This window comes from Taudactylus pleione, unplaced genomic scaffold (genome assembly GCF_031769625.1).
Source record: "Taudactylus pleione unplaced genomic scaffold, aTauple2 ptg000053l, whole genome shotgun sequence".
NCBI lineage: Eukaryota > Metazoa > Chordata > Amphibia > Anura > Myobatrachidae > Taudactylus > Taudactylus pleione.
Window position 1 is genome coordinate 39,329,980 of NW_028284455.1, and position 23,976 is coordinate 39,353,955.

General features: G+C 40.5%; 1 protein-coding gene across 1 annotated transcript in view; it reads left to right on the forward strand.

Annotated features, from left to right (window-relative positions):
• TOPBP1 (DNA topoisomerase II binding protein 1) overlaps nucleotides 1–23,976 on the forward strand; it is a 126,790-nt gene that overhangs the window by 23,642 nt on the left and 79,172 nt on the right. The window contains exons 8-12 of the mRNA XM_088462808.1: nucleotides 1,372–1,541; nucleotides 2,102–2,265; nucleotides 9,857–10,098; nucleotides 10,193–10,515; nucleotides 13,604–13,776. Coding sequence (XP_088318934.1) covers nucleotides 1,372–1,541; nucleotides 2,102–2,265; nucleotides 9,857–10,098; nucleotides 10,193–10,515; nucleotides 13,604–13,776 — 1,072 coding nt within the window. The remainder of the gene's footprint in view (nucleotides 1–1,371; nucleotides 1,542–2,101; nucleotides 2,266–9,856; nucleotides 10,099–10,192; nucleotides 10,516–13,603; nucleotides 13,777–23,976) is intronic.

A 23,976-nucleotide genomic window follows, 5' to 3' on the forward strand; every position in this document is an offset into this window, starting at 1 on the left:
TATCTGCAGGATGGTTTGATTAAGGGTCTTAGATTGTCCTCCCTTAAGGAACACATTTTGGTCCTGTTGATCTTGTTTCAAAGAAAATTGCCCACCATTCCTGAAGTTCAAACCTGCTTTTGCAGGGGTTTTTTCATTTACAGCCTCCTTATGTCCCGACTGTTCCCCCTTGGGACTTGAATTTAGTTTTGGAGGCACTTCAAAAGGCACCTTTTGAGCCATTGGAATCTGTAGAATTGCGATGCCTCACTTTTGAAGGTTGTTTCTCTTTTGGCCATTGCCTTGACCAGAAGAGTATCTGAGTTAGTGGCTCTGTCCTGAAAATCTCCGCTTCTCATTTTTCATGGTGTCACGCACCTAAGCTTTCCTTTCTCCCGAAAGTGGTATCTGCTCTCCACGTTAACCAGGATATCATCCTTCCAGCCTTTCGCCAGGCTTCAGTGACTAGTGAAGCTTCTTCCTTAGCACTGTTGTATGTAGTACGTGCGTTATGCATTTACTTGGCGTCTTTGAGGAGTACAGATTTTTTGTTGGCATTGATTGATGCACCAAAAAAAGGCTGGCCAGCTGCGAAAGGATCCATCACTAGATGGGTCGCTTCTGCCATCCGGCAGGCATATTTGTCTTGAAATGTGATGGTTTGGGCTCGACTCGTGCTGTCGGGGCTTCTTGGGCTGTGCGACATGATGCCTCGGTAAAACAGCTGTGCAGAGCAGCTTCCTGGTCATCCGTACACACTTTTACAAAATGTTAAGGCTTCCATACACCTGGTGCAAGAGACACGAGTGCGTTAGGCTAAAAATTCCTAGAGCGGCCTTTTCCGATGCTCCCCCCCTTTAAATTTTTTACTCACTGTAGAATCTCTTCCTTGTAGTCCATTTGGGGGATGCTGGGATCCCTCCCTTGTTTGGTTTCATACTAGTTACCTGTTGGTTTTCTCAGTTCTTCCGTGGGTCTTTCTCCGGCTTTGTTAAACATAGACTGAGGTTCTAGTGGAAGGGGAGGGGTTATATAGGGGGTGGGAGCCAATCTTATTACTGCCTGACTCCACAGCTCACTATGCATAACCCAGAGGTAGTGGCATCGCCCAGGTGGACTCCAAGGAAGAGTTTTTACGGTGAGTAAAAATTGTATTTTAGTTGCTATAGGCTACAGCACCTTAGTTATCTGTGTAACAGTCTTCACAAATGTCCCCAATGTGTTTAGAAATGGTACAGTCCAAAGAGTAGAACACCATTTGTGTTTTTATATGGGCAGATAAGACCAGTGGTAATAATTCTACAAATCAAATTACTTAATGTGAATTTTTTTTTGCTGCAAATACATGCTTTTTTTTGGCTACTCAACTGTTCTTTGTATTGTACTGTACAGATCGGACACTCTCGGATGTCAGCCATATTTCTAACATTAGCACCAGCTGTATTAATGAATCTGCCTTTAATTCTGTGATGAGTACTAGGCTGGAGCCTCCACCTGATACTCTTGAGAACCTGGACATCAGTTCCATACAGGCCCCAGATGATCTTCTAGATGGCTGCAGGGTGGGTAATATTATGGCTACATCTAACCGGTAGTAACATTATTCTATTACAGCTGTTCCCTCCTCCATCGCATTAGCGGTTCTTATAGCTTTGATTTTACTAACAATATTTATTCTTAGGTGGCTATTTGCCTTTAAAATAGCATTTGCCCCTTTTTTTTTATTTTTTTTTGCTTTCTTACTTTATGCGCACTGCTCCCATACAGACATTTTTTCCAGCCTTTGAAATCTGCAAGCATTGAACAAGTTTAATTTGTATGCATATATAATAAACAAAAGTCTTTATATGTCTCAAGCATGAATTATGTATTCAATGCTTTGAGTTTTGTCAGCAGTTTGTTTATCTACACAAATATAAAGTGCTAACTGTACTCTGTGCTTTTCTATGTTAACATTTCTACCATATTCATAAACCGTTCATAGCAGTATCACAGTTACATCAATTTCCTATAAATTTGTTCAAGCAAATTTATGGTGTTGCTTCTCGAAGGTGGTTCTTTTTTTTTTTTGTAATACTATTATGTACCTGGGATTTGCTAACTTCCGTGCATCTATCCACAGATATATGTTTGTGGTTTTGGTGGCAGAAAACTGGATAAGCTGCGGAGACTCATTAACTGTGGTGGAGGAGTTCGATTTAATCAACTCAACAGTGATGTTACTCATGTTGTTGTTGGAGAAAATGATGAGGAACTGAAGCAGTTTTTGAACAAAACAGACCACAGGTTTGCATAGCAATGTTTCAGCACTCTGAAGTTCATGTTACAGTGAAAACAATATTACTTCCTACTTCATGGCAGCCATTACTTGGGGGGGTTCACATCTCATCCTCCTAATGTTAAACATAAAGTAGTCATCCTTCCCCTCCCTCCCTTGGGACCGCCCACTTAGGTTATATAGGCTTACTCCTCCCGTTCCTCCTTAGTCATTTTTTTTTTTCCTGTATCCTAGTACAGACCGTGTAGGGAAGTTTATTTTATAAATGCAGAGGACTTACCTCAGAGACTACCCAGTAAATACGCCTCTTCGAGCTGTGATCTGGAAGGAGGTAGGGAACCTGGGGTGAGGCTGATGTGTGCTGCAGAATTATGGGTCCCTGTGTTGCACCTGATTTCATTATGCCGATAGCGCTACTCGCTGTGTCTCCCGGTCCCAGCAGCCGTCCTGTATCCCCATGGAGTTTGCTGGGCGGAAGCGCTGGAGATGGTTGTGCCAGGCAGCTATGTGGGAAAAGGTTGACGGTGGGTGGAAGTGCTGGAGATGGTTGTGGCAGGCGGCTATGGGGGAAAAGGTTTGTGCATGTGCATGGGACGGTCTTAACATGCGTCTGTCCCAGGTCTGAGCACCGAGTGTAATGGATGCTTTGTCCTCCACAAAAGTCTGACCTGGAGTGATCCTGTGTTTAGCAACAAGGATAAGAGCCTTCTCCCCAAAAGCCTGTATGTGCCCCAAAGAGGTAAGTCCTCATAGAGGGAACTTTTACTATTTAATGCTAGTTAGAGTGAACTTTTCTATCTATTATGCTTTGTGCTCCAGCTTGGGGGCCCAGGAAGATTTGTGAAAGCTGGCTACATTTACACACTATATATATATATATATATATATATATATATATATATATATATATATATATATATATATATATATATTATTGGGCCGATTTGCGAATAATCGTGTGATCGTCCTGATTTATTGTGTAGTGTGTAGGAACGATCGTTTCATTGTTTCACCGATAAAACAGTTAGGAAACATCCACAAACGCGTTCCTTCGAGCAGTGTGCATTTCCAATCTGGCCATGTTTCCTATGTTCTCCTGTCACTTATGTCGTCATCCTTGTGAGTGCAAAATCAGTGTGGTGTGGTGAAAAATCGGTAGCTTCTATGGAAAAATTGCATAATGTGTAGCACAGATATTGGGGCTTTCAATTTTCTGAAAAACCATCTCGTACCTCGTCCCGATTAAAAAAAATCTAATGGTGTGTAGCTAGCTTAAGAAGAAAATCTGAATATATTTGTCCTGCATGTGAGAACTGTTCTCTGGTAATCCGGATTCTAAGTTTTGCTGTGATTGCCAGAGAGTTACACCTGTTAATCAGTCTGCAGCTGCTGGACTTAATGGATTGGATGAAGAAATCCTTTGTTAAGGCTCCATATATCAGAAACTGATGCGGCGATCCAGAGATGCTGGATCGGTGAAATCCAACATGTTGGATTTCACAGATTTGCTGATCACGATCAAAAAATGATCGTGATTGGCAGATCAGTGAAATTTGACATGTAGAATTTCACCGATCCTGCGACGGATCGCGGAACGTTGATGTCCGCCGGTCTGCATTTCCAACCGGCGGATCCGATCGCAGCGATCCATCTCTGATGTAAGGGGGCCTTATCTAAGGAAGAATTTATGGAGTTGCAGAGATCTAAAAATATCTAGGTCACAAACTAGTTTGGATTTTAACTTTTTGCCAGAATTTCTGCTTGAACAGGTGGTGCAAAAAAGCTCTAGTGAGAAATCTGGTGTTAGAATATTTAACTTAGGATCTTGTGGATACTCTGCTAAAAAGTATATATAAATCAATGAATTATAATGAAACTGAGGATGTGCAAGATTAACTGTTTGAAAACATGTATAAGAAAAGCAGATATTTCTCGGTACATAAGATTATGAAGGAGATTATGTATAAAGAATGTTGATAACATCCGGGTATGCTTTAATGACAATCCGTTTTTAACTTGGTGTGCTGTTCCTAAGATTGATGCAGCAGTTTCTGAAATTGTATCTGAACTACCATTCCTCTTGAAGATGGGGCAGTACAGATGGTGTATAGGGGCCTATTCATTAGTAGATCTTTCACAACGATTAATTGACGAGATTATCCCTTGAAAATCCCTGGGGCTGCGGTGACAGATATCTGTCATGTACATGACACATTTTTACGAACGATATAGCATGTCATCATTCAGGGAGTGGATTTTTTTTTATGTTTCTATGAATTTTCATTATAAATATCGTTCGTTCGTTTACCGCTTATAAACTGTCCGATATTTCTAATATATTTCTAATATCTGGCAGTGATGAGCGATAATTGACCAACATGTTGGAGAGACGAAAGACACAATTTGTCGGCTGCGGGAGTGCGCATCTGTCATTGTTCAGGGCCTATCCATTAGCAGATAAATTGAACGACTGAACGATATATCGTTCACTCGTTCAATTTATCTGCTAATGGATAGGCCCCTTTAGGGTTGCTGCCTCACAGCACAGAGGTTGTGGGTACAGTTCCTATTATGGCCCTGACTGTGGAGTTTGTATGTTCTTCCTGTGCTTGTGTGGGAAGCTTCTTAACAAAATTACATAGCTCCGTGGCAGTCTCTAAAATCTGGTATTGCGATAGCCTTGGTCTCTACAAATTTGAGACTCTGGACATCTGTAAATAATGCCTTACTACTTTCTCTTCCAAGTCTGTGTTCATAACAAAGAAGTCTCTCTAATGTATAAGAATATCTGTGTTAACCCTCACGTGACATATTGGATATGGCTGCAGGAGTGATTGTGAGATTGACTCTAAAGATGGCCACACATCTAAAGATTATCTGTCCAACCAGCCAACTAGTAGATTGGTTGGAATGAAAATCTGGTAAGGAATACAATCAGCAACTTGCTCCCAGATGCTGAAAAATGGACCAAAACTGTTGTATAAACAAATAGTTTAAATCAAACATTTAACAAACTTGTCTGACGACCATTTTCATCTGTTTTCTGGCATTTAGGAGTAAATTTCTGATCATCATTTACTCCCATTCCTTACCAGATTTTCATTCCAACCAATCAACAAGTTGGCTGGTTGGATGTAAGTTGTTCTAGTGTGTGGCCAGCTTTAGGCTATGCTCTTGGGTAGCTGATATACAAAAAAAACAACAACTTTCTTTACCCTGTGTAGGTTCCTTGCTTTTTAGTGATAAATTAAAAGCACGTATCCTTTGCCATCTCCTATACAACAGTTTAAGGAATCAAGAAGTTATAGACCTGGGCAGAAATAGAAGCAAATTTCGACCGTCCCATTGGAGAAAAAATCTGAGGCAATGACTATCATGGATCCCTAACACACTTGTCAGACAAAGTCGTACTGCAGGGACCAGACTTTTAAAAATTTGCCAACCGGTGTAGAATTATTATTCAGGACGAATGGGTTCTGGAAGTAGTGTCTCAGAGGTATCGTCATTTAATAAGAAAACATGTAAAGATATTTTCAGACAAGGTGGCGGTAGTGGCTTATCTGAACCATCAAGGTGGCACCAGAAGTCAACTTCTAATGGTAGAGGTGTCAGGAATCTTGGAATGGGCAGAACAACACCGCAATGCCTTGTTGGCTCTTCACTTACCAGGGAAAAACAATGTTGTAACAGATTCCTCAGCAGACACCTGGTATTATCAAGGGTGTGGGAGATGGAAGCACAAGTATTCCAGAACATGCTAGTAAAGTTGGTCACCCTCAAGTAGATTTTATGGCGACACATCAAAATGCCATACTACCACTCTTCTTTTCCAGATACCAAACCATATGCGGAGAACAAGTGCAATAAATACATTTCCCTAGTATGGAACCTCAAACTGGGTTATGTGTTTCCAAAGATTGCCCGTGGAAAATATCAGAGAAGATCGAGTGAAGGTGATAACAGTTCTTCCTTATTGGTCAAGAAGAGTATGGTTTCCAGTGTTGGTGAATATGGTGGTGGGAGACCCTTGGATTCTGCTGATCACACCAGGGATGTTGCATCAATGTTCCATCCGAATCTCGAAAGCCTTCGTTTGACGGTGTGGTAATTGAATTACGAAGACAGAAAGGACTGTCTGAACAAGTGGTACAATTTCTCATGAAAGTAAGAAAGTATCTTTCGATATCTATTACAGAATCTGGAAAACCTTTGCACTCTGAGTAGGTTTGAGATTTGATGTCGTTAAAGCTGACACGCCACAAGTGTTGCAGTTTCTGCATGATGGATTTGAAAAAGGTTTAGCGATTTCAACCATTAAAGTACAAATAGCAGTAAAGGAGCGTACACACTAGACGATATGCTCCCTGAGCGATATCGTCTAGTGTGTCCCTGGCAGGGTGTGCTCAATGTCGTTCAGGACATTGAGCACACCCGCTGAACGATACCATTAACGATAACTTTCAGCGCCGAGCTCTCTCCCCCATTCCCGAACATGCAGCAACCTGACGACATCGTCAGGTTGGCCTGCCTGTTTACTTGATAAACGATAGTGACGAACGACCCGCGGGAACGTGCGTCGTCATTATCGTTCATCGTTTTGATGTTAATAATGGACAATAAAGTGGACAACTGAACGATAACGATATCGTTATCGTTCAGTCGTCCACTTTAATCGCCCAGTGTGTACGCACCTTAAGTGTGTTGCTGGATAGAAGATTATCTGAGGAGAATCTTGTAAAGTTTTCTGTCAAGCAATGAAAAGAATACAGCCTCAAATTATGTCTGTCTTACCCCGATGGGACTTGAATCTAATTCTTAAATGCATTAATGATATCTCCGTTTGAACCATTATGAGATTCCTTTAAAATTATTAACCTGGAAGGTTGTCTTTTTTTTTTTTTTTCGCTATAGGTGCGTACACACAATAACGATGTCGTTATCGTTCAAAAAATTGTTACATTTCTGAGTTATAACGATGAACGAAAATCGTTCAAGCGTGCTCCCGTTTGTAGTTCATTTCAGACTGTCCAACATAACGATTTTCATTAAGGGAAGGAACATTTTTCGTTCATCGTTGTAAAAGTCCATTACACTTCAAAAAATCGTTGACTTTTCAAGGGAAAATCTGACAGATAATCGTTACATGTGTATGCAGCAATATTACTTCAGCAAAAAGAGTTAGCTACAAGCATTATGGGCAGAAGAGCCATATTTAAATACATTGCCGGACAAAGTTGTTCTGAGAATGAACAAAGCACTTTTTTGCCAAAGTTAATATCAACATTTCATTTAAATCAATAAATAATTTGTCTTATTTTTTTCTGCAGCCGGAGGAGGACAGATGGCATAGGCCTGACTTATTGTGAGCAATCTCTGTCTATTTGGTTAGAGTGTTTTGGAAAACAAAGCATTTGTTATCCTACATACAGGTGCAAGAAAAGGTAGGGCACCCACGAAACAGACAATAGCGAATTGGATCAAACAGCTAGTCACGGTTGTATATGAGGAAAATCTGAAGGTACACTCAACCAGGGTAATGGTGACTTTGTGGGCTAGGAAAGCTCAAGTGTCTGGGAAAGACATTTGTGCCATGGCTACTTGTTCCTCTGTTCATACTTTTTCTAAGCGTTATGCTTTGGATGTTTAAGATGCCCACTTTGGAAGTCATGTCCTTAAAGAGGCATTGGCATAAATAAATATCATTAAGCATGAAAATTTCTGTTGGACTATTTTATTATATCCCTCCCTATATTATGCTTTGGTCTATCCCACAAGTAATGGCTGCCATGAAGTAGGAAGAAGAAAACAAATTATGTTTTCCTGATAATTTAGTTTTTTTTAGATACTTCATGGCAGCCTATAACATACCCTCCCCAAGTGTGTTTTTCCCCAGGTACAGAATGTGAGAAGACACTCAAAAGACTAAGGAGGAAGGGGAGGAGTGAGCCTATATACCCTAAGTGGGCAGTACCAAGGGGGGAAAAAAACTCCTAACAATAGGAGGATGGCATGTAAACCCCACAAATAATGGCTGGCATGAAGTGTCTCGAAGAAATGAAATTATCATATGGAAAGCCATTTTTCTTAGGGCAATTGTATCTGCAGAAGATTTTCTGAACTTGTTGCTTTATCCTGTCATACGCCCTTTTTGGTGTTCCATGATATCAGGGCAGTACTTAGAACAAAACCTTTTCTCCAACCAAAAGTGGTTTCCAACTTCCACATCAACCAACAGATTGTGGTACTGTAGGTTTCAAGCACTGATCATTTCACTTTACCTTTTGGGTATAGTATGTGCTTTGCGTATTTATTTCCAATTTACGGAGGACTTGTGTCGCACAGACCACACGTTTGTTTTGTACAGCACCCACAAGTGGGGATGACTTTCTTCAAGCAAACCATAGCCAGGTAGATTATCCATCATGCGTCCATGATAGCAGGAGCTCCTATTCCGGACTATGTTACTGCTCATTCTACACGATTGATAGGGGGCTTCTGGGCAGCGAAACATGGTGCCGCTGCTGAGAATCTGTGCATGGCTGCCACTTGGTGATCAGTGCACACATTCACTGAGTTTTATAATTTTAACACCTTTGCGACTTGACATATAAGATTTGAATGCAAGGTACTATGGGCCTGATTTAGAGTTGAATGGCAATGCACAGCCGCAGGGAAGCAGCTGAGTAATACTGTACATGTCCCCGTTTTCCGTAACGGGGGGTGGCACCACCCCCAAACAGGGAGCACTCTGTGCGAGGACGCAGAACGGGTCATGCACAGGTTCCCCACTGAGTTGTACACAGATCATCGGTTTGCGTACAACTCTGTAGCCGTACATTGAGCCTAATTCAGAGTGAAAACTGCTTTGGAACGTCGCCAGTGTTCCAGTGTCCTCCATTGGATGAAAGAGAGAGTGGGATTTTTGTACTTTCCATGAAATCCATTTCTCTGATTCCAGTATGGACACTGGACGTCCTCCAACTGCTTTTCACTTGTATCTCACTTTAGTTGTATTTCCATCCAGTTGTTCCATTTGTACTGTATCTTGTTTTTTTGTTTTTTTTCCCCTCTCTCGAATTCCGTAAAAATTATTTTATACATTACTGTATCTGCATTTTTATAGATAAAGTTAATATTCATCATACATGAGATGTATTGTATACAATTACAGTTTAACTTACTAGACGATAGGTCGTCCAATCCGGCTGGATTGGACGACCTGTCGGGTTCCGTTACTTATGTGGTCAGTACACGCTAGACATCATCCAATATGTACCGGCCTTTACAAACTGCAATATTTCATAATGGCAACAATACTATATAATGAGACTCATGATCTATATAATTATCTGGTCTGGTGCTAAATGCAGTGTGAAGTTAGCAACTATTGGCTTGTGTGCAGTTATTTTTTTACTGCACTAACATGCCACAGTGCATCCAATAATGATCCGGCTGCTATTCACAGGAACCGAATGGCTTTAATACCTTCAATTTGGTAACTCTTGTGTATTTTGTAGCTTGGATTGAGCTGTGTGTGTGTGTGGACACCCTTAGACAAATTAACATAATTATTTTAACTCTTGTTTGAATTTATTTTAGACCCTATGTTCTTACAGTAAAATGGTTACTGGACAGCTTTTCAAAGGGTGTCTTGCAAGCTGAGGAGACTTATATTCATTCTTCTTATAAGCCGGCTGCGATCAAAGAACCTGTTCTCGATTCCTCTGTTCGCAAGACAAGCAGCACCAGTAAGGCACCACAAACTCCAACCAACGACACTCGAAATCAGAGAGCTGATGAAGACCTCCTATCTCAGTATGCAGAAAACGATTCCACCTTAGGTAAGAGTTGCTATCACTGCTTTGACACTGCAGAAACAACATTTAAAGCATTGCGGTGCTAAAATAGAATAACGCAATTTTTCTGATATTTTAGTTGATCCAAGGAGTCATGAAACTGGCAACCAGAATAATTTATCCAATTCAAGCATGCAGGATGATCTACCCTCTTATGCAAGCCAGAGTGGTCTTGATGGTGAGACTTCCACAATCATTGGAGGTGGATTATTCAGTAGGAAAAGATTTTTGGTACTGGGTTTTGCTGAGGAGGATGAAGCTTGTATCATAGACATAATAAAGAAGAATGATGGAAGAGTACTATCTACACAGAAGAGAATCATCGCTGATTATGCTCTGGTGCCTTTACTGGGCTGTGAAGTGGAGGCTACAGTTGGAGAAGTTGTGACTAATGCCTGGTTGGTAAGAAACATACCTCTAATAAAATGTTTAACAGTGTCTTAAAAATGATCATTAGCTTTTTCTTGATGGTAAGGAACAAAAGATTCACATGCTTTTCTAGTGGATAGCATTGTTTTATAAAACAATGTAATTCAAGTACTCCTATTTCTCCTTCATCCTTGGGTACACTGGAGACACTGACAATAGATGTGTAAGGAGCCCGAGCACTTTCCAGACTGCTGCTCAAACTCTGACTCCTCCAACTCCTGCCCCAATTGGATGCTTTTGAAATGGTGATGGAACTTTAATTTAGCAAGCAAAACTTCTATTTTATTATAGACATTTTTGAAGTGATTCATTCTGTGGTACAATTCCAAATTGGAGGCTCCTACAAGGACATTCCCTTACTACTCTAAAGGTTCATCTGTGTACACTGTCTTTTTCTGGAAACTATATTAAACAGAATTTTTCCTTGTAGTTAAACCTTTTGTGGCAACCTGGGATCTCAGTGTTTAACTGGAAGCTTCTTTGCCTGTCTCTTTGAAACTTGACAAACATAGAAACATAGAATTTGACGGCAGATAAGAACCACTTAGCCCATGTAGTCTGCCCCATTTTTAAACCTATTATTACCTCAACCCTTATTGATCCTTACTACTTCTGAAGGATATCCTTATGTCTATCCCATGCATGTTTAAATTGCTATACTGTCTTAGTCTCTACCACCCCTGATGGGAGGCTATTCCACTTGTCCACTACCCTTTCTGTGAAGTAATTTTTCCTCAAATTTCCCCTGAACCTACCACCCTCCAGTTTTAGAAAATGTCCTCTTGTTCTAATACTTCTTTCTTTGAAGAATGTCTCCTTCCTTTATCTAGTTAAAACCCTTTATATATTTGAACATTTCTATCATGTCCCCCCTATCCCTTCTCTGCTCCAAACTATACATATTAAGATCTTTTAGTCTTTCCTGGTACGTTTTGTGGTGTAGACCTTTTTAGTTGCCCTTCTTTGTACAGTCTCTAATGTATTAATATCCTTCTGGAGATATGGCCTCCAGAATTGAACACAGTATTTGAGATGAGGACGTACCAATACAGTGGTATTATCACTTCTTTCTTTCTGCTACTGATTCCTCTCCCTATGCAAGAGAGGAATCAGTAGCATTCCTCATTGCTTGTTTACAATGTTTGCTTGCCTTTAAGTCACATGAAATAGTGACTCCTAGATCCCTTTCCTCTTCATTACTTTCCAGTATAGTGCCATTAATACTATATTTAGCCTTTGGACTTTTGAGACCCAAGTGCATGATCTTGCATTTTTTGGCATTAAACTGTAGTTGCCACGTTCTTGACCATTCCTCTATTCTACCTAGATCATCAATCATTTGTTTTACTCCTCCTGGTGTGTCTACCCTGTTGCATACCTTTTGTGTCATCTGCAAAAAGGCATAGTTTCCCTTCAATACCATTTGCAATGTCACAAATAAAAAGATTAAAAAGCACTGGTCCAAGTACAGATCCCTGAGGTACTCCACTGGTAACATTTCCCTCTTGAGACTGCACTCCGTTTACTACAACTCTGTTTCCTATCCTGCAGCCATGATCTTATCAAATCAACTATCTTTGTATCCAATCCCATGCTTTCCAGTTAATTGAAGTCTGCGATGTGGAACAGTGTCAAAAGCCTTACTAAAGTCTAGATAAGCTATATCTATTTCCTTAGTCACCCAATCGAAAACGTCAATAAGATTTGTTTGACATGATCTCCCCCCAGTAAATCCATGCTGTTTGGGATTCTGCAAATTGTTGGATTTGAGATAATTTAAGACTCTCTTTTAAGAGTGTTGCCATCAATTTCCCATGATTATAACCTCTCTTTTTTAATGCCATTTTAGTGATGTCCTGCAGTAGTTTATTGTCCAGTTCCTCTTCCTGACCTGGTGGTCTGTAGATCACATCAATACAAAGAATCACTTTCTCCCCTGTTTCTATAGTCAGTCTTGTTATGGTCTGGCTGTTTTGGTTGTTTGCCATTTTGTTTGTTGTGACATGTTATGTCATTTGGTTTGGGTATTTTTCCTCCAGGGCTGTTGGTGGCCATAGCAAATTATTGGAGGTTGTTACAGTAAATGGTGTCAAATGGTTGATTTTTGGCAACTTTTAAAAATGATGAAATAATGAGTCCCCCATATGTATTTCAGCAAAAAGTGTCTAGAGCATTTAGGGGTATATTAAAGTCTATAGTGTTATTTAAGTATGTATATATGTTTGTAAACAGCTGAGAAACATAACCTTTGTAACCACTATCTACAAGTTTAAAAACCCTTTTCCCATCAATATACCTCAACATTTCCCATACATTTATCCCTATTTCTGCTTTTTAGAGGAAATCACCTGAAAAGTAAAACCTCTAACCTCACAATTATTCATTAGGATGCATGTCCCAGGGCTACTGCTTTGTGTCTAGACCATTTTGTTTTAATATAAGGATTTTCCCATCTCACTTAGTCTGGCGCTGCAAACTAAAATACACATTAACTTAAAATGGGTCTTAATGGGATTAAGCAAAAAAATTGCGGCCGCTGATTTTTACTCGTGTTAAGCAATTTTCGGGCAACTCGTTGCTAATTGAATCTTCTCCTTAGTGTCAGACTAGAACCCATGTCCCCAACATTGTGGTGCAGCAATTCTAAACCCTGTGCCACCATAATCTATTAGTCAACTCAACAATTTATTGGATTCTTCATGTTGTTGTGAGGGTCACTCTAATGTAGGAGTGTCTGAGAATACTGAATTGTACAGGCGGTACTAAACAGTCACATATATACTAGAATAGTTGAGCAGTGGGAAATGTGTACTGTATTATTGTATAGTTCCACACTTTAATTAGCCTAATAAACACTGGCACAGAAAGAACAACTTAATGAACTTTCTTATATGGCAAAATCATCACATACTTCAGACAACAGATAAAGATTTTGACTGCCATGTAGTTATTTGCACATATCAGCCCATGATCTAAATATTAAGTGCACATCTTAGCATTATATGTAAGAATTTATAATTTTACACTTGACCAGGTTTGCCTATGTTATTTTTTTTTTTAGGGAATGTGTATAGAACAAGAAAAGCTATTTGACCCTCAATCAAATTCTCTCTTCACACCAGTGACCTATCTAGAAGGGAGCACACCACTCAAAGATTGCGTGCTTTCTGTCAGCCAGTTTATGGGTGCAGAGAGGGATTCATTAGTTTACCTAGCAGGCCTTCTCGGAGCCAAGTAGGTGTTCCTTCTTTATACTTTCTATCTAATATTGTGTTTAATAATTTAGTTAATTGAGGACTGTAATGAAAATCATGTTTGCTGTGGCCAAATCTAGTTGACCAGACTGCGGATTATACGTCATCTTTATTGATGTGGAAGCACTGGGTATATTTTTCCCATTCTTAAGCATTCTTAACCACTCAACTAGCGTGGTTGCATGGGATGGAACCGCAGCGAGCTGTGCTTTAGCTGACCCTATTGCATTCCATGTGACCATGCTGCCCCACTGCATCCCCTGGCTAATAAGGAGAAAATCTGTTTTGCACATGTGCAGAACGGGTTCCTCCTGCTTATCGCACCCCAGAAAGTGCAGGGAGGGAAACTTCGTCCCCGCTGAGCACTATTTTGCTGATCTCCACAAGTACTCAGTAGAAAAACATTTGACAAAGTAATTATTTTTTGGGGTACTAGTTTACATACATATGTTTGAATACAATCATATTTTCTATACACTTCTTTTATTTCACCTTATTTTAAAATAAAGGGGTACTCAGATTTGGGTAAATGGTAAGTCTGCCCCTAAAAGAACATAAAGTGCGCTTTTAATAAGCGTTTAAGATGATTTGACTAGCAGAATAATTATAGTGTTCATTCTAGGTTCAGCACCGGCCAGGTTGCCCAGACCGTAGAAAGGGCACTTTTGCGCGCTCCTGAAAAGGGGGCATGTCTTTAAGATGCGTCTCCTTTTTCGTCACTCTTGGGGCTGTGTACAGCATTTACGGACAGGCCGGGCTTCCCTAAAGCTCTCCCCTCACTGTGAACAGTGTTCCCGCGTCCCCCAGTGTTATAGCGTTCCCGCTACACTGCGGTCCGCGGGTGGGGACGGCACCCGTTAGGTTGTGTTAGCTGGCTGCCGACAGGGCACCGCCATAAGAGCAGAGCCTCACTTGAACAGCCTAGCGGGAACGCTATAATTTATTTCCAATAGACAGACAAATGAGATCAAAGGCAATGGAGACAATATTGTCTGAACTTAACAGTAATTGCATAAAATTATTTGAAAGTAAATATATACTTTTACATTAAACACACTTTTTTAAGAATGCATAGTTTGGTGCCTTTAACCAGATAATACAGACTCCAATGTGTGATTGTAGTTCTAGTTCAGCTTATGCAAGCACCAGCACAGATTCATAGTGAAGCATCATTGTGCCAGATATTTGTCATAGCTGAGATACAATATATTTGTAGACCATAGCGGATCTTAGTATTAGTACACATAGGAACTGATACCCATTTCTAATTATTAATAAAACTGATATCAAATAGTTTTTTATATATGTTCTTTTAGGGGCGGAGTTACCATTTACCTGAGTAAATCAGGTGACATAAAACATGTTTTAATACAATAAAAGTTTCTGTACACTTGTATCGCTACTGCTAATATTTTTCCAAGTATTTGATTCCTGTGAGCACCGCCAACTGTATTATACTCTAGGACAATTGTCATAAATTCCTATTACATGTTGGTTGCTCTATCATAGTCTTATGTGACATGTAAAGTCCTGTGCAAGATTACCCCCTACTTTTCTGTTCATTGCAAGTGATCATCAATCCCCCCTGACCCATGCTCCGCTGCGCTCCCCACAAAATAAAATTGGCACTTGGTGCATGGTGGGTCGAACCACAGTTATTTGGGAAGAGGAGCTGCCACCCTATAAATAGGGGGAGTGCATTAAGAACGGAGTGGAACATCGAATGGACTGTTATTCATGATTTAACGATTCTAGGAAAAGACTTGCGCCATATACCACCACTTGGGTTTTTTAAAATAGATTAAAAAAAAATAACGCTGTTCACTGGGGCTGGAGGGAGGAAGGAAGGGTACAAAAACGGGGATCTATTACACTGAGATTGGAGGGGGTTACACAAATGAGGATCTATTACCACTAGGGGGTAAGAGCTAATTCTAATGGAGAGACATTTCTGTTGGGGGGTTGTCCAATGGGGGTGGGAGTTAATTTTACAATGGGGGCATTTGGATACGGGGTGGTGTGAGACACCCCCATGGCATATATTTTTCAATAAAATATTTAAATATATTTTTAAAAATACTTCCTAAACTTTTTTAAATAAAAAAAACAACACTGCCGAAAAAACTTTACAGTTTGCTAAGCATTTAACTGGAGAACTAGAACATAAAAGGAGTGTGCACTTATTTTTTTTCTCATTCATACAATTGGGAGACACTCACACTATTGGGCTGTTCCAAAGCTGCCTCTTGAGGTGGGAATGCACAGAGTTAAGGTGTGCAGAACCTTTCGGACTAGATGATCCTTCAACAAATATTGAAAATCTTATAAAAGAATGTACTGAGGACAGTGTGGCCAACTGACACAGCTTCTCAGCCAAAGCTCTGTCATCAATGAGATGCGACCACTGATCTAGTAGAATGAGCTTTCATGTTATAAGGTTCTTCCCTTTTGACGTGCTTCATCTAGCCACAGTGTTTAGATGCCAACCAACCTATTTTAAAAGCAATATACATCATCATACTTTCTACAGTCTAGTTTCCTTCTTACCTATATCTTTATTGCCTTGACAACATCCAGTAAGAGAACTGATCCTACTTCCTTTTAAGGACTGATTCTGACTCCATAACATAATCAAGATGCCCTGATTTAAGTTGAATCTATTAAACACCTTATCTGAAAAGATCGTTTTGAAAGAAGATGGCCCCTATCCTTATGATGCACCGGATAGTGAGATCTGTAAGACAAAAAGCCCATAGTTCTGGCACCCTCAGAGTTTTGTGTATATAACCAGAAGGAAATGGTTGCCCATTTTAAAAACTTTAGGGCCTGATTCAGACCCGCTCACTAGATGCGTTTGCACGCAGCCGTCAGCTGCCAAAGTATGCAAATCCTGCATTCGCACGGCAAGACATTAGCACGCCTGCTATGTCATGGCGTGCGATCGCAGTACTATTTAGACGCCCACCAGCCTGTCACAAGATGCCCACTTTCCCTTAGTAACACACGTCATCTCCAGGAAGGGTATGAAACAATCTGTAACATTGAACCCATACACAGCACTTGTGGCTTACCATACCCTACCGCAAGCACTGCAGTGTGTAATTGAGCCATGTGACGTGCATGTTGATGCTGCGTCTTAATTATGCACGCCCCTGAAACGGCGTTAAGATGCAGAGACACGCCTGCGTTCGCACCACCCCACCCCCGTTTCCATCGACTACCCTTGTCACCACCCACGAACTGCTCGTCCTGTCACTCATTCTAGCGAGGTGTCTATGTGCAAGGGGCAATTGCTTTGTGATTGCATGCACTGGTACGTGCACTGCGTCTTATACGCATGCGCAGATTGCAAACATTGGCAGGCTACGTGTGAAAGCAGCCTAGCGAACTGGTCTGAATCAGGCCCTAAGATCCATCAAATCCACTGGTTCAAAAGAAGTTTGTTGCAGAGCCTTCAGCACCAAATTGAAGTGCCATAGGAATAAGTAGGATTGAATAGTAGTCTCAAATATGTCATACCCTATATAAAAGTCTACACCTCCTGTAAGTGTACAAGCATCTTCTGGAAGAAAACACAGTGCAGAGAGAGAGGCTTTATGCAAGCTCACTTTTTATCCATTATCTTTTTTTCAGCGTTGTATTGTTTATTGAGAACCATAACAAAATACAAACATTAAATCTTTCACAGAGAACAAAAAATTCTAATTGAAAACATATCAAGAGTCAATATTTGGTATTTCAATTTTGCTAAAAAGAATACTTAGTATGGTCACAATTTACACCAAAAACTTCATCAGTAACAAATACATCAGAATAAAAAGAAAATTAAAAGAGAAAAAGATAAAACATGGAGAGAGAGAAAAAAAAAACAACAAAAAACAAAAACCGTATGCCAGAAAGCAAAACTGATACATCCGACCATCTACTTTTAATAAACTACTGGGTATTTACCAGGGACTTTTTGTTACCTTCCTTAAACTCGACTAAGCGTCTTATAGTGGTCTGACTCCTTGTACTGCAACCAGGGATGCCAAGTCACATTGAAATTTTTGCCCTTGTCTGTATGGGATAAAATTAAATCGTCCATAGCCATATAATGATTAAGGCGTGTACACCGTTCAGACATGGAGTGAGCCAATCTGGATTTCCAGTGAACAGGGATTACGGCTTTGGAAGCACTCAGTATATGACATAGTAGTGACTTTTTGAAGTGAGCATAAGGTTTCCGAGTGAGATTTAGTAGCCAGAAGCTAGGGCAAGAAGGCAGATCCTCTTGAAGAATAAGGCCTGCCGTCTCAATCACTTTGTCCCAAAAAGGTCTAAGAGAAGGGCATTCCCACCAAATATGTAAGGGGGTCCCTAGTTCAGTCTCACATCTCCAACAAGAGTCAGGGACACCCGGGTACATTTTAGAAAGCTGGCTAGAACAGCGGTACTAACGTGAGAGAACTTTATAATGTGTCTCCATTGTTAACGCTGATGCGGAGAAAGTATTTCTGAAAACTTACGGCCAATCATCCTCTCCTATCATTCCCCTTAGAACTGATTCCCAATTAGAAATAAATTTGGGTCTATCAGAAAAAAGGTGTTCAATCAACAATGTGTAGGTAAAGGACAGCGAGTGTGACAGAGGTCTCTGAGCTACACACATATTCTCAAATGGAGTATTCCCCCTCCCATATGATTTAGGGGAACCTAAAGTTGAAAGAAAATGTTTTATTTGCAAGTATTTTCAAATCTCGCTGTTAGGCAAAACCCATTTAGCCTGAACAGAGGGAAAATTCATGATTTCTGAACCTTCAAATAGCTGGTTAATCCTGAGAATCCCCTGCGCACGCCACAATCCAAATGAGTTTGCTGGGATCCCCGGCGGAGATGCCGGATTACAAAATAAGGGGGTTAAAGGAGAAGGGATAGGGGAAAGAAGGGGATGTGAGCGAAGACGCCTCCAACAGGAAATGATTGGACCCAGTAGAGGGTGGTTAGTTTGAGGTAAGTTCACAGGCCAAGGAAAACCTAAATCAACAGAAGGAAAGGAAGCTGCTTCAATATCAATCCACTGCTTTCTATCATTTAACCTACTCCATTCCATCACCCTCAGAAGTAGAACTGCATGATAGTAGGTGAGAAAATGTGGTAATTGTAGGCCTCCCTGATGTTTTTTCCTACAAAGAATATCATGTTTGAAACTGGGTTTGCGGGCCGCCCAAACAAATTCCCGAACAATTCGGTGAAGCGTGATAAACCAGGAACGGAATATTGTAATTGGGAGAGTTTGTAAAAGATAAAGGACTCTAGGAAGTACATTAATCTTAACTCCTATCCTTCACGCCCAAGAGATCTTCTTAGTACACCAGGTAAAAAGGTTTGTTCGCAGCTTAGTAAGTAAAGTAAGAGAATATTTGAGAGAGATCTTTATGGAGGAAAACTCCTAAATATTTTATATGTGTGGGGTGCCAGGAAAAGTGACAGAAAGATTGTATATCGTTCATGCATTTCTGATCTACTGTAAGGTTAAGTGCACTAGATTTGGACAAATTTACTTTAAAATTGGAAAGATCTCCAAATCGGTCAAATTCCTTTAGGATGTTAGGGATTGAGGGCCGTGGGTTTGTAATTACCGCCAAAAGATCATCTGCAAATAGGGCTAACTTTTATTCCCTCCTTCCCACGTTCAGCCCCGTTACATTGCTATTAAGACGAATAGCCATCGCCAGGGCCTCCATACATAAAATAAATACTAGTGGAGAGAGAGGGCATCCCTGTCAAGTCCCATTAGTGATCAAAACTGGCCCAGATAGGTCTCCATTAATCCTCACTCGCGCAGATGGAGTAGAATAAAGCGCTGGAATTCTCTGCATGCCCGTCGAACCCAAGCCCATATGCGCCAAGACTCCCATCAAAAAATCCCAGTCTACCCTGTCAAACGCCTTTTCAGCATCTGTGGACAGGAGTATAGTTGGGATCTTCCGAGAGACAGCCTCATGGATCAGGTCTAAGACCTTAGTAGTATTGTCCCTGGCCTCTCGACCAGGGACAAATCCCACCTGGTCTGAATGGATCAGATTGGGGAGAAACAAGTTGAGACGGTTGGACATTAGCTTAGCGAAAAGCTTTAGATCAACGTTTAACAGGGAGATGGGTCTATAACTGGAGCACTGGGCTGGGTTCTTCCCCTCTTCAGGTATCACTGTAATATGGGCAAGCAAGGATTGGGAAGAAAAACAGGAAAGATCTGAGATCTCATTGAACGCACGGAGCATTAGGGGAGAAAGCACCTCACTAAACATTTTGTAATAGGCAATGGTAAACCCATCTGGGCCTGGACTTTTGCCATTAGGTGTTCATTTGATCACAGCTTCTAACTCATCTGGAGTAAATGGCTCTTCGAATGACTCTATTTCTATATCCGATAAAGTGGGAAAACCGACTTCCTCCAAGTAGGCCTTAATGGAAGCTCTTTGCGAGGGCATGTCAATCTCCGACCTGGAATCTTTAAAATTTTATAGTTGGGAATAATAAAATTGAAATGCTGCTGCAATATCTTTTGTGGAGTTACATAGGGAGCCAGAATGTGATTTTACCTGGGCAATAAATGTGGTTGCACGTTGTTCACGAAGTGCTCTATAGCCAGGAGTCTCCCCGGTTTGTTTCCCCAGCGAAAATATCGACTGACATTTACGTATATCTGATTTAATTTTGTCAGACATATGCATATTAAGGTCCTGACGAGCATCTGAGAGTGCTTGGAATGTCTCAGGGGAAAGGGAGGATTTGTGTGTTAGTTCTACTGCTTGGATCTTTTGTATTATAGCATCTCTTACCCCTAAGCATTGTTTTTTTTAACTTAGATCCCAGCTGAATTAGCTTTCCCCTTAAAACACACTTATGTGCTTCCCAAACGGTTAACTTGGACGTGTCAGGAAGATCATTAGTGGCTATATACTCTTCCAGAGTCAACTTAATTTGTTGTTGACAATAAGAATCTTGAAGCAGTGATTCATTCAGCTTCCAAGTAAAACTAGTCGGGTGAGCAGATGGAAGTGAAACACACATTGAAACTGGAGCATGATCTGACCAAGAAATGTGGCCAATCTTTGTTTCTTTTATCAAATGAAGAAATCTGTGCGAAATAAAAAAATAATCTAATCTAGTGTACAGCTGGTGGGGGTGGGAGAAGAAAGAATAGTCTCTTGTATTAGGTGATTGGTTGGAGGAGTCTAGGTGTGGGTCTAAAGACCAATTAAGGTCACCCCCAAAAACCAATATACCTTCTACGTGGGCCTGGATCAATTCCAATGCCTTTTCGAAAAAGGCCGGTTGGGCTCTGTTAGGTGTGTATATATTAGCGAAGGTAAATACTTGTGTATATACCTTGAATTTTATCACTAAGACCAGGCCTGCAATCAGTGGTAAACAAGTGATGTCAGTAATGGGGATATGTCTAGCGAATAAAATTGCAACACCCAAAGATTTGCCCTCAGGATTATTGGAAAAGAACCCACAAGGAAAGTCTCTATTCTTGAAAAGTGGTGCGGCACCTTCTTTGAAATGTGTTTCTTGAAGAAATGCCACCTCAGCATGTTCAGCTTTCAATTCTCTTAATACTCGAGATCTCCTCTCAGGGACATTAAGACCCCTCGCATTAATGGAAACAGGAGAAAAATTAAACAATCGTAGATATTGGCATATATAAGAGACTTGGAGACAGTAGAACATATTATTCTAGTATTACTATGCATCACTGGCATAAAAAAAAAACATAGAAGAGAAAACACCAGAAAAAACAAGATGCATTTTAAATAGCAAAAATCACTTAACACAAAGAAAAAGAGAAACATACATATAACACCGCACCTGGACAACATAGTGACAAAAACCAGTTTTGCCACTAGGACCAGGATCTCCCTATGCAGTGTAGGAGGCAACAGGGGACAGACAAGTAGGAGAACCACCTCACATTATTGAAAATATCAATAAATAGATGAAACTAACCAAATGGTTATATTTAAAAATTGCATGTAGACTCAATCGCAGAGAACAAAGACACATCCTCAATTAATAAAGAGAACTAACTAAAATCCCGTTAAATATAAAAAATATGTAACATACTGACATATATGTGCAATTTAGCAAAGAACAGTCCCATCTACAAGTTAAGATAACAAGTTATATACACACACACACACACACACACACACACACACACACACACACACACACACACACGATAATGGAATACCTCTCACAGCTAAATAAGCTAATCAATACTCATAAAGGAGAGTCCTAAAGTGTCTGTTTCAACCGTCCAATGGAAAGTAATATAAAGGACCCCAACTTCATGGACCAACAGCTTGGGACGTCAAAGAGGTAGGCGAAGTAGAGTGCTTTCTTCTCCTAGAACTAGGGGAGGACCTCATATTCTGGAAGGACATCATCCTAGAAGGCGCCGGAGATGGAAGGAGGGTATCACGAGAAGAACTCCAATCTGGAACTCGAACTGGGTCAATGTCCAGAGCAGAACAGAAAGGACCGATGTCATCAGAGAGGCGTAGTGTCACAGTCTTCCCTCCATTGGTAGCTGTGAGACTAAAAGGGAAGCCCCATCTGTATCTAATATTGCGGGAACGTAGAGCACCTGTTAAGGGTTTGAGTTGACTTCTCAACTGCAGTGTTTGCCAAGAAAGATCCTGGAACACCTGAATTGGGTGATCATCAAACTTTAAGTTGTCTAAGTCCCGTATTTTTCGCAAGATGTCATCTTTTTGCGTAAAATACTGTAAACGGCAAATCACATCTCTCGGCCGCTCAGACTGTAAACCTCTGGGACGTAAAGCTCTATGTGCCCTATCGAAAACAATGGAGTCATTAGGGTCACGTCCTAGGATTTAATTGAAAAGTTTTGTTAATACATCTTGCAGCCCTTGGTGGGAAATGTCCTCTGGAATACCTCGGACCCTCAGATTATTTCGACGTCCTCTGCTATCAAGGTCATCTAAATGAGCTTTCAGGTTTTGTATTTCCATTGCTTGCGATTTAGAGCTTGTTGGAACTCATCTATAGTCTCACCTCTTTCCTCCAGCGTCAGAATTCGTGATCCTAGATGTGATAACTCAGACTTAAGCGAGGCAACTTCAGAATGCACCACTTCCCGCAATTTATTTTTTTAACCATTATGGAAGCATGAGATAAGACAGCTGGAAAGAAGTCATTGAAAATTTCCTGTTCTCCTATTACCCATTCTTAATAATACCTGTTGGGAAAGCGGTCCCTGGGTTATCAAAGAAGATGTCATAATGGACCCACCATCCTTCTGGAAATATCTGTGTAACACTTTAGTCTTGGCCGGTGCGGTGTCGTAAACAGCACCAGCCTTCTTCCGCCTTTATCTTTTTGTGAACGTAGAGCAGAGTCTCCAGCAGGAATGGCTAAATCGTTACGTTGTGTATAGTTAGAAGTGGGGAGAAAAGTTGCCAGAAGTCACTGCATCATTGCTTATTAGAGAATGTAATCAGGTAGGTAAAACATCTCCTAAGTGGTGGAAGAGTTCAGTCATAGAAAAGTAGATGTTGGCTCCAGTACCAGGAATTTATATGCATTAGGATTGCAGACCCAAGGGTGGCCGGGGTTTGTTCTAGTGGGGTTTCTGTGCACATCCGGAAAGTATTCACAGCTCTTGACTTTTTCCACATTTTGTTATGTTACAGCCTTATTCCAAAATGGAATAAATTCATTTTTGTCCTCAAAATTTTACACACAATACCCCATAATGACAACGTATAACAAGTTTTTTTGAGATTTTTGCAAATTTAATTAAAAAAAAAAAAAAAAAAACCTAAGAAATCACATGTTACATGTATGGGGTCCATCCCCAGGAGATGACGCCAGTGACCTCCCGCCAAAGATTCAACATTTTTGGCCACGACAACCAAATGTGGAGGAAGGTGCCTTTTTTTTTTTTTTTCATTCTGAGAACCAGATCTGTCTAGGAGGGGATCCATAACAGTATTACGTGCTTCTTCTTGCCTTACTTTTACTTTCATTTACAGTGGCACCTAAAACTGCTTACTGACACCCTGCTGCTTATTTAGGTGTTATGCAGCATTGTTTATAAATTATGTGCTTGTCCTGCATTGTCTGTACTGTTAATAACTGTTGTTGTGTGTGCTCATTTGTTTCT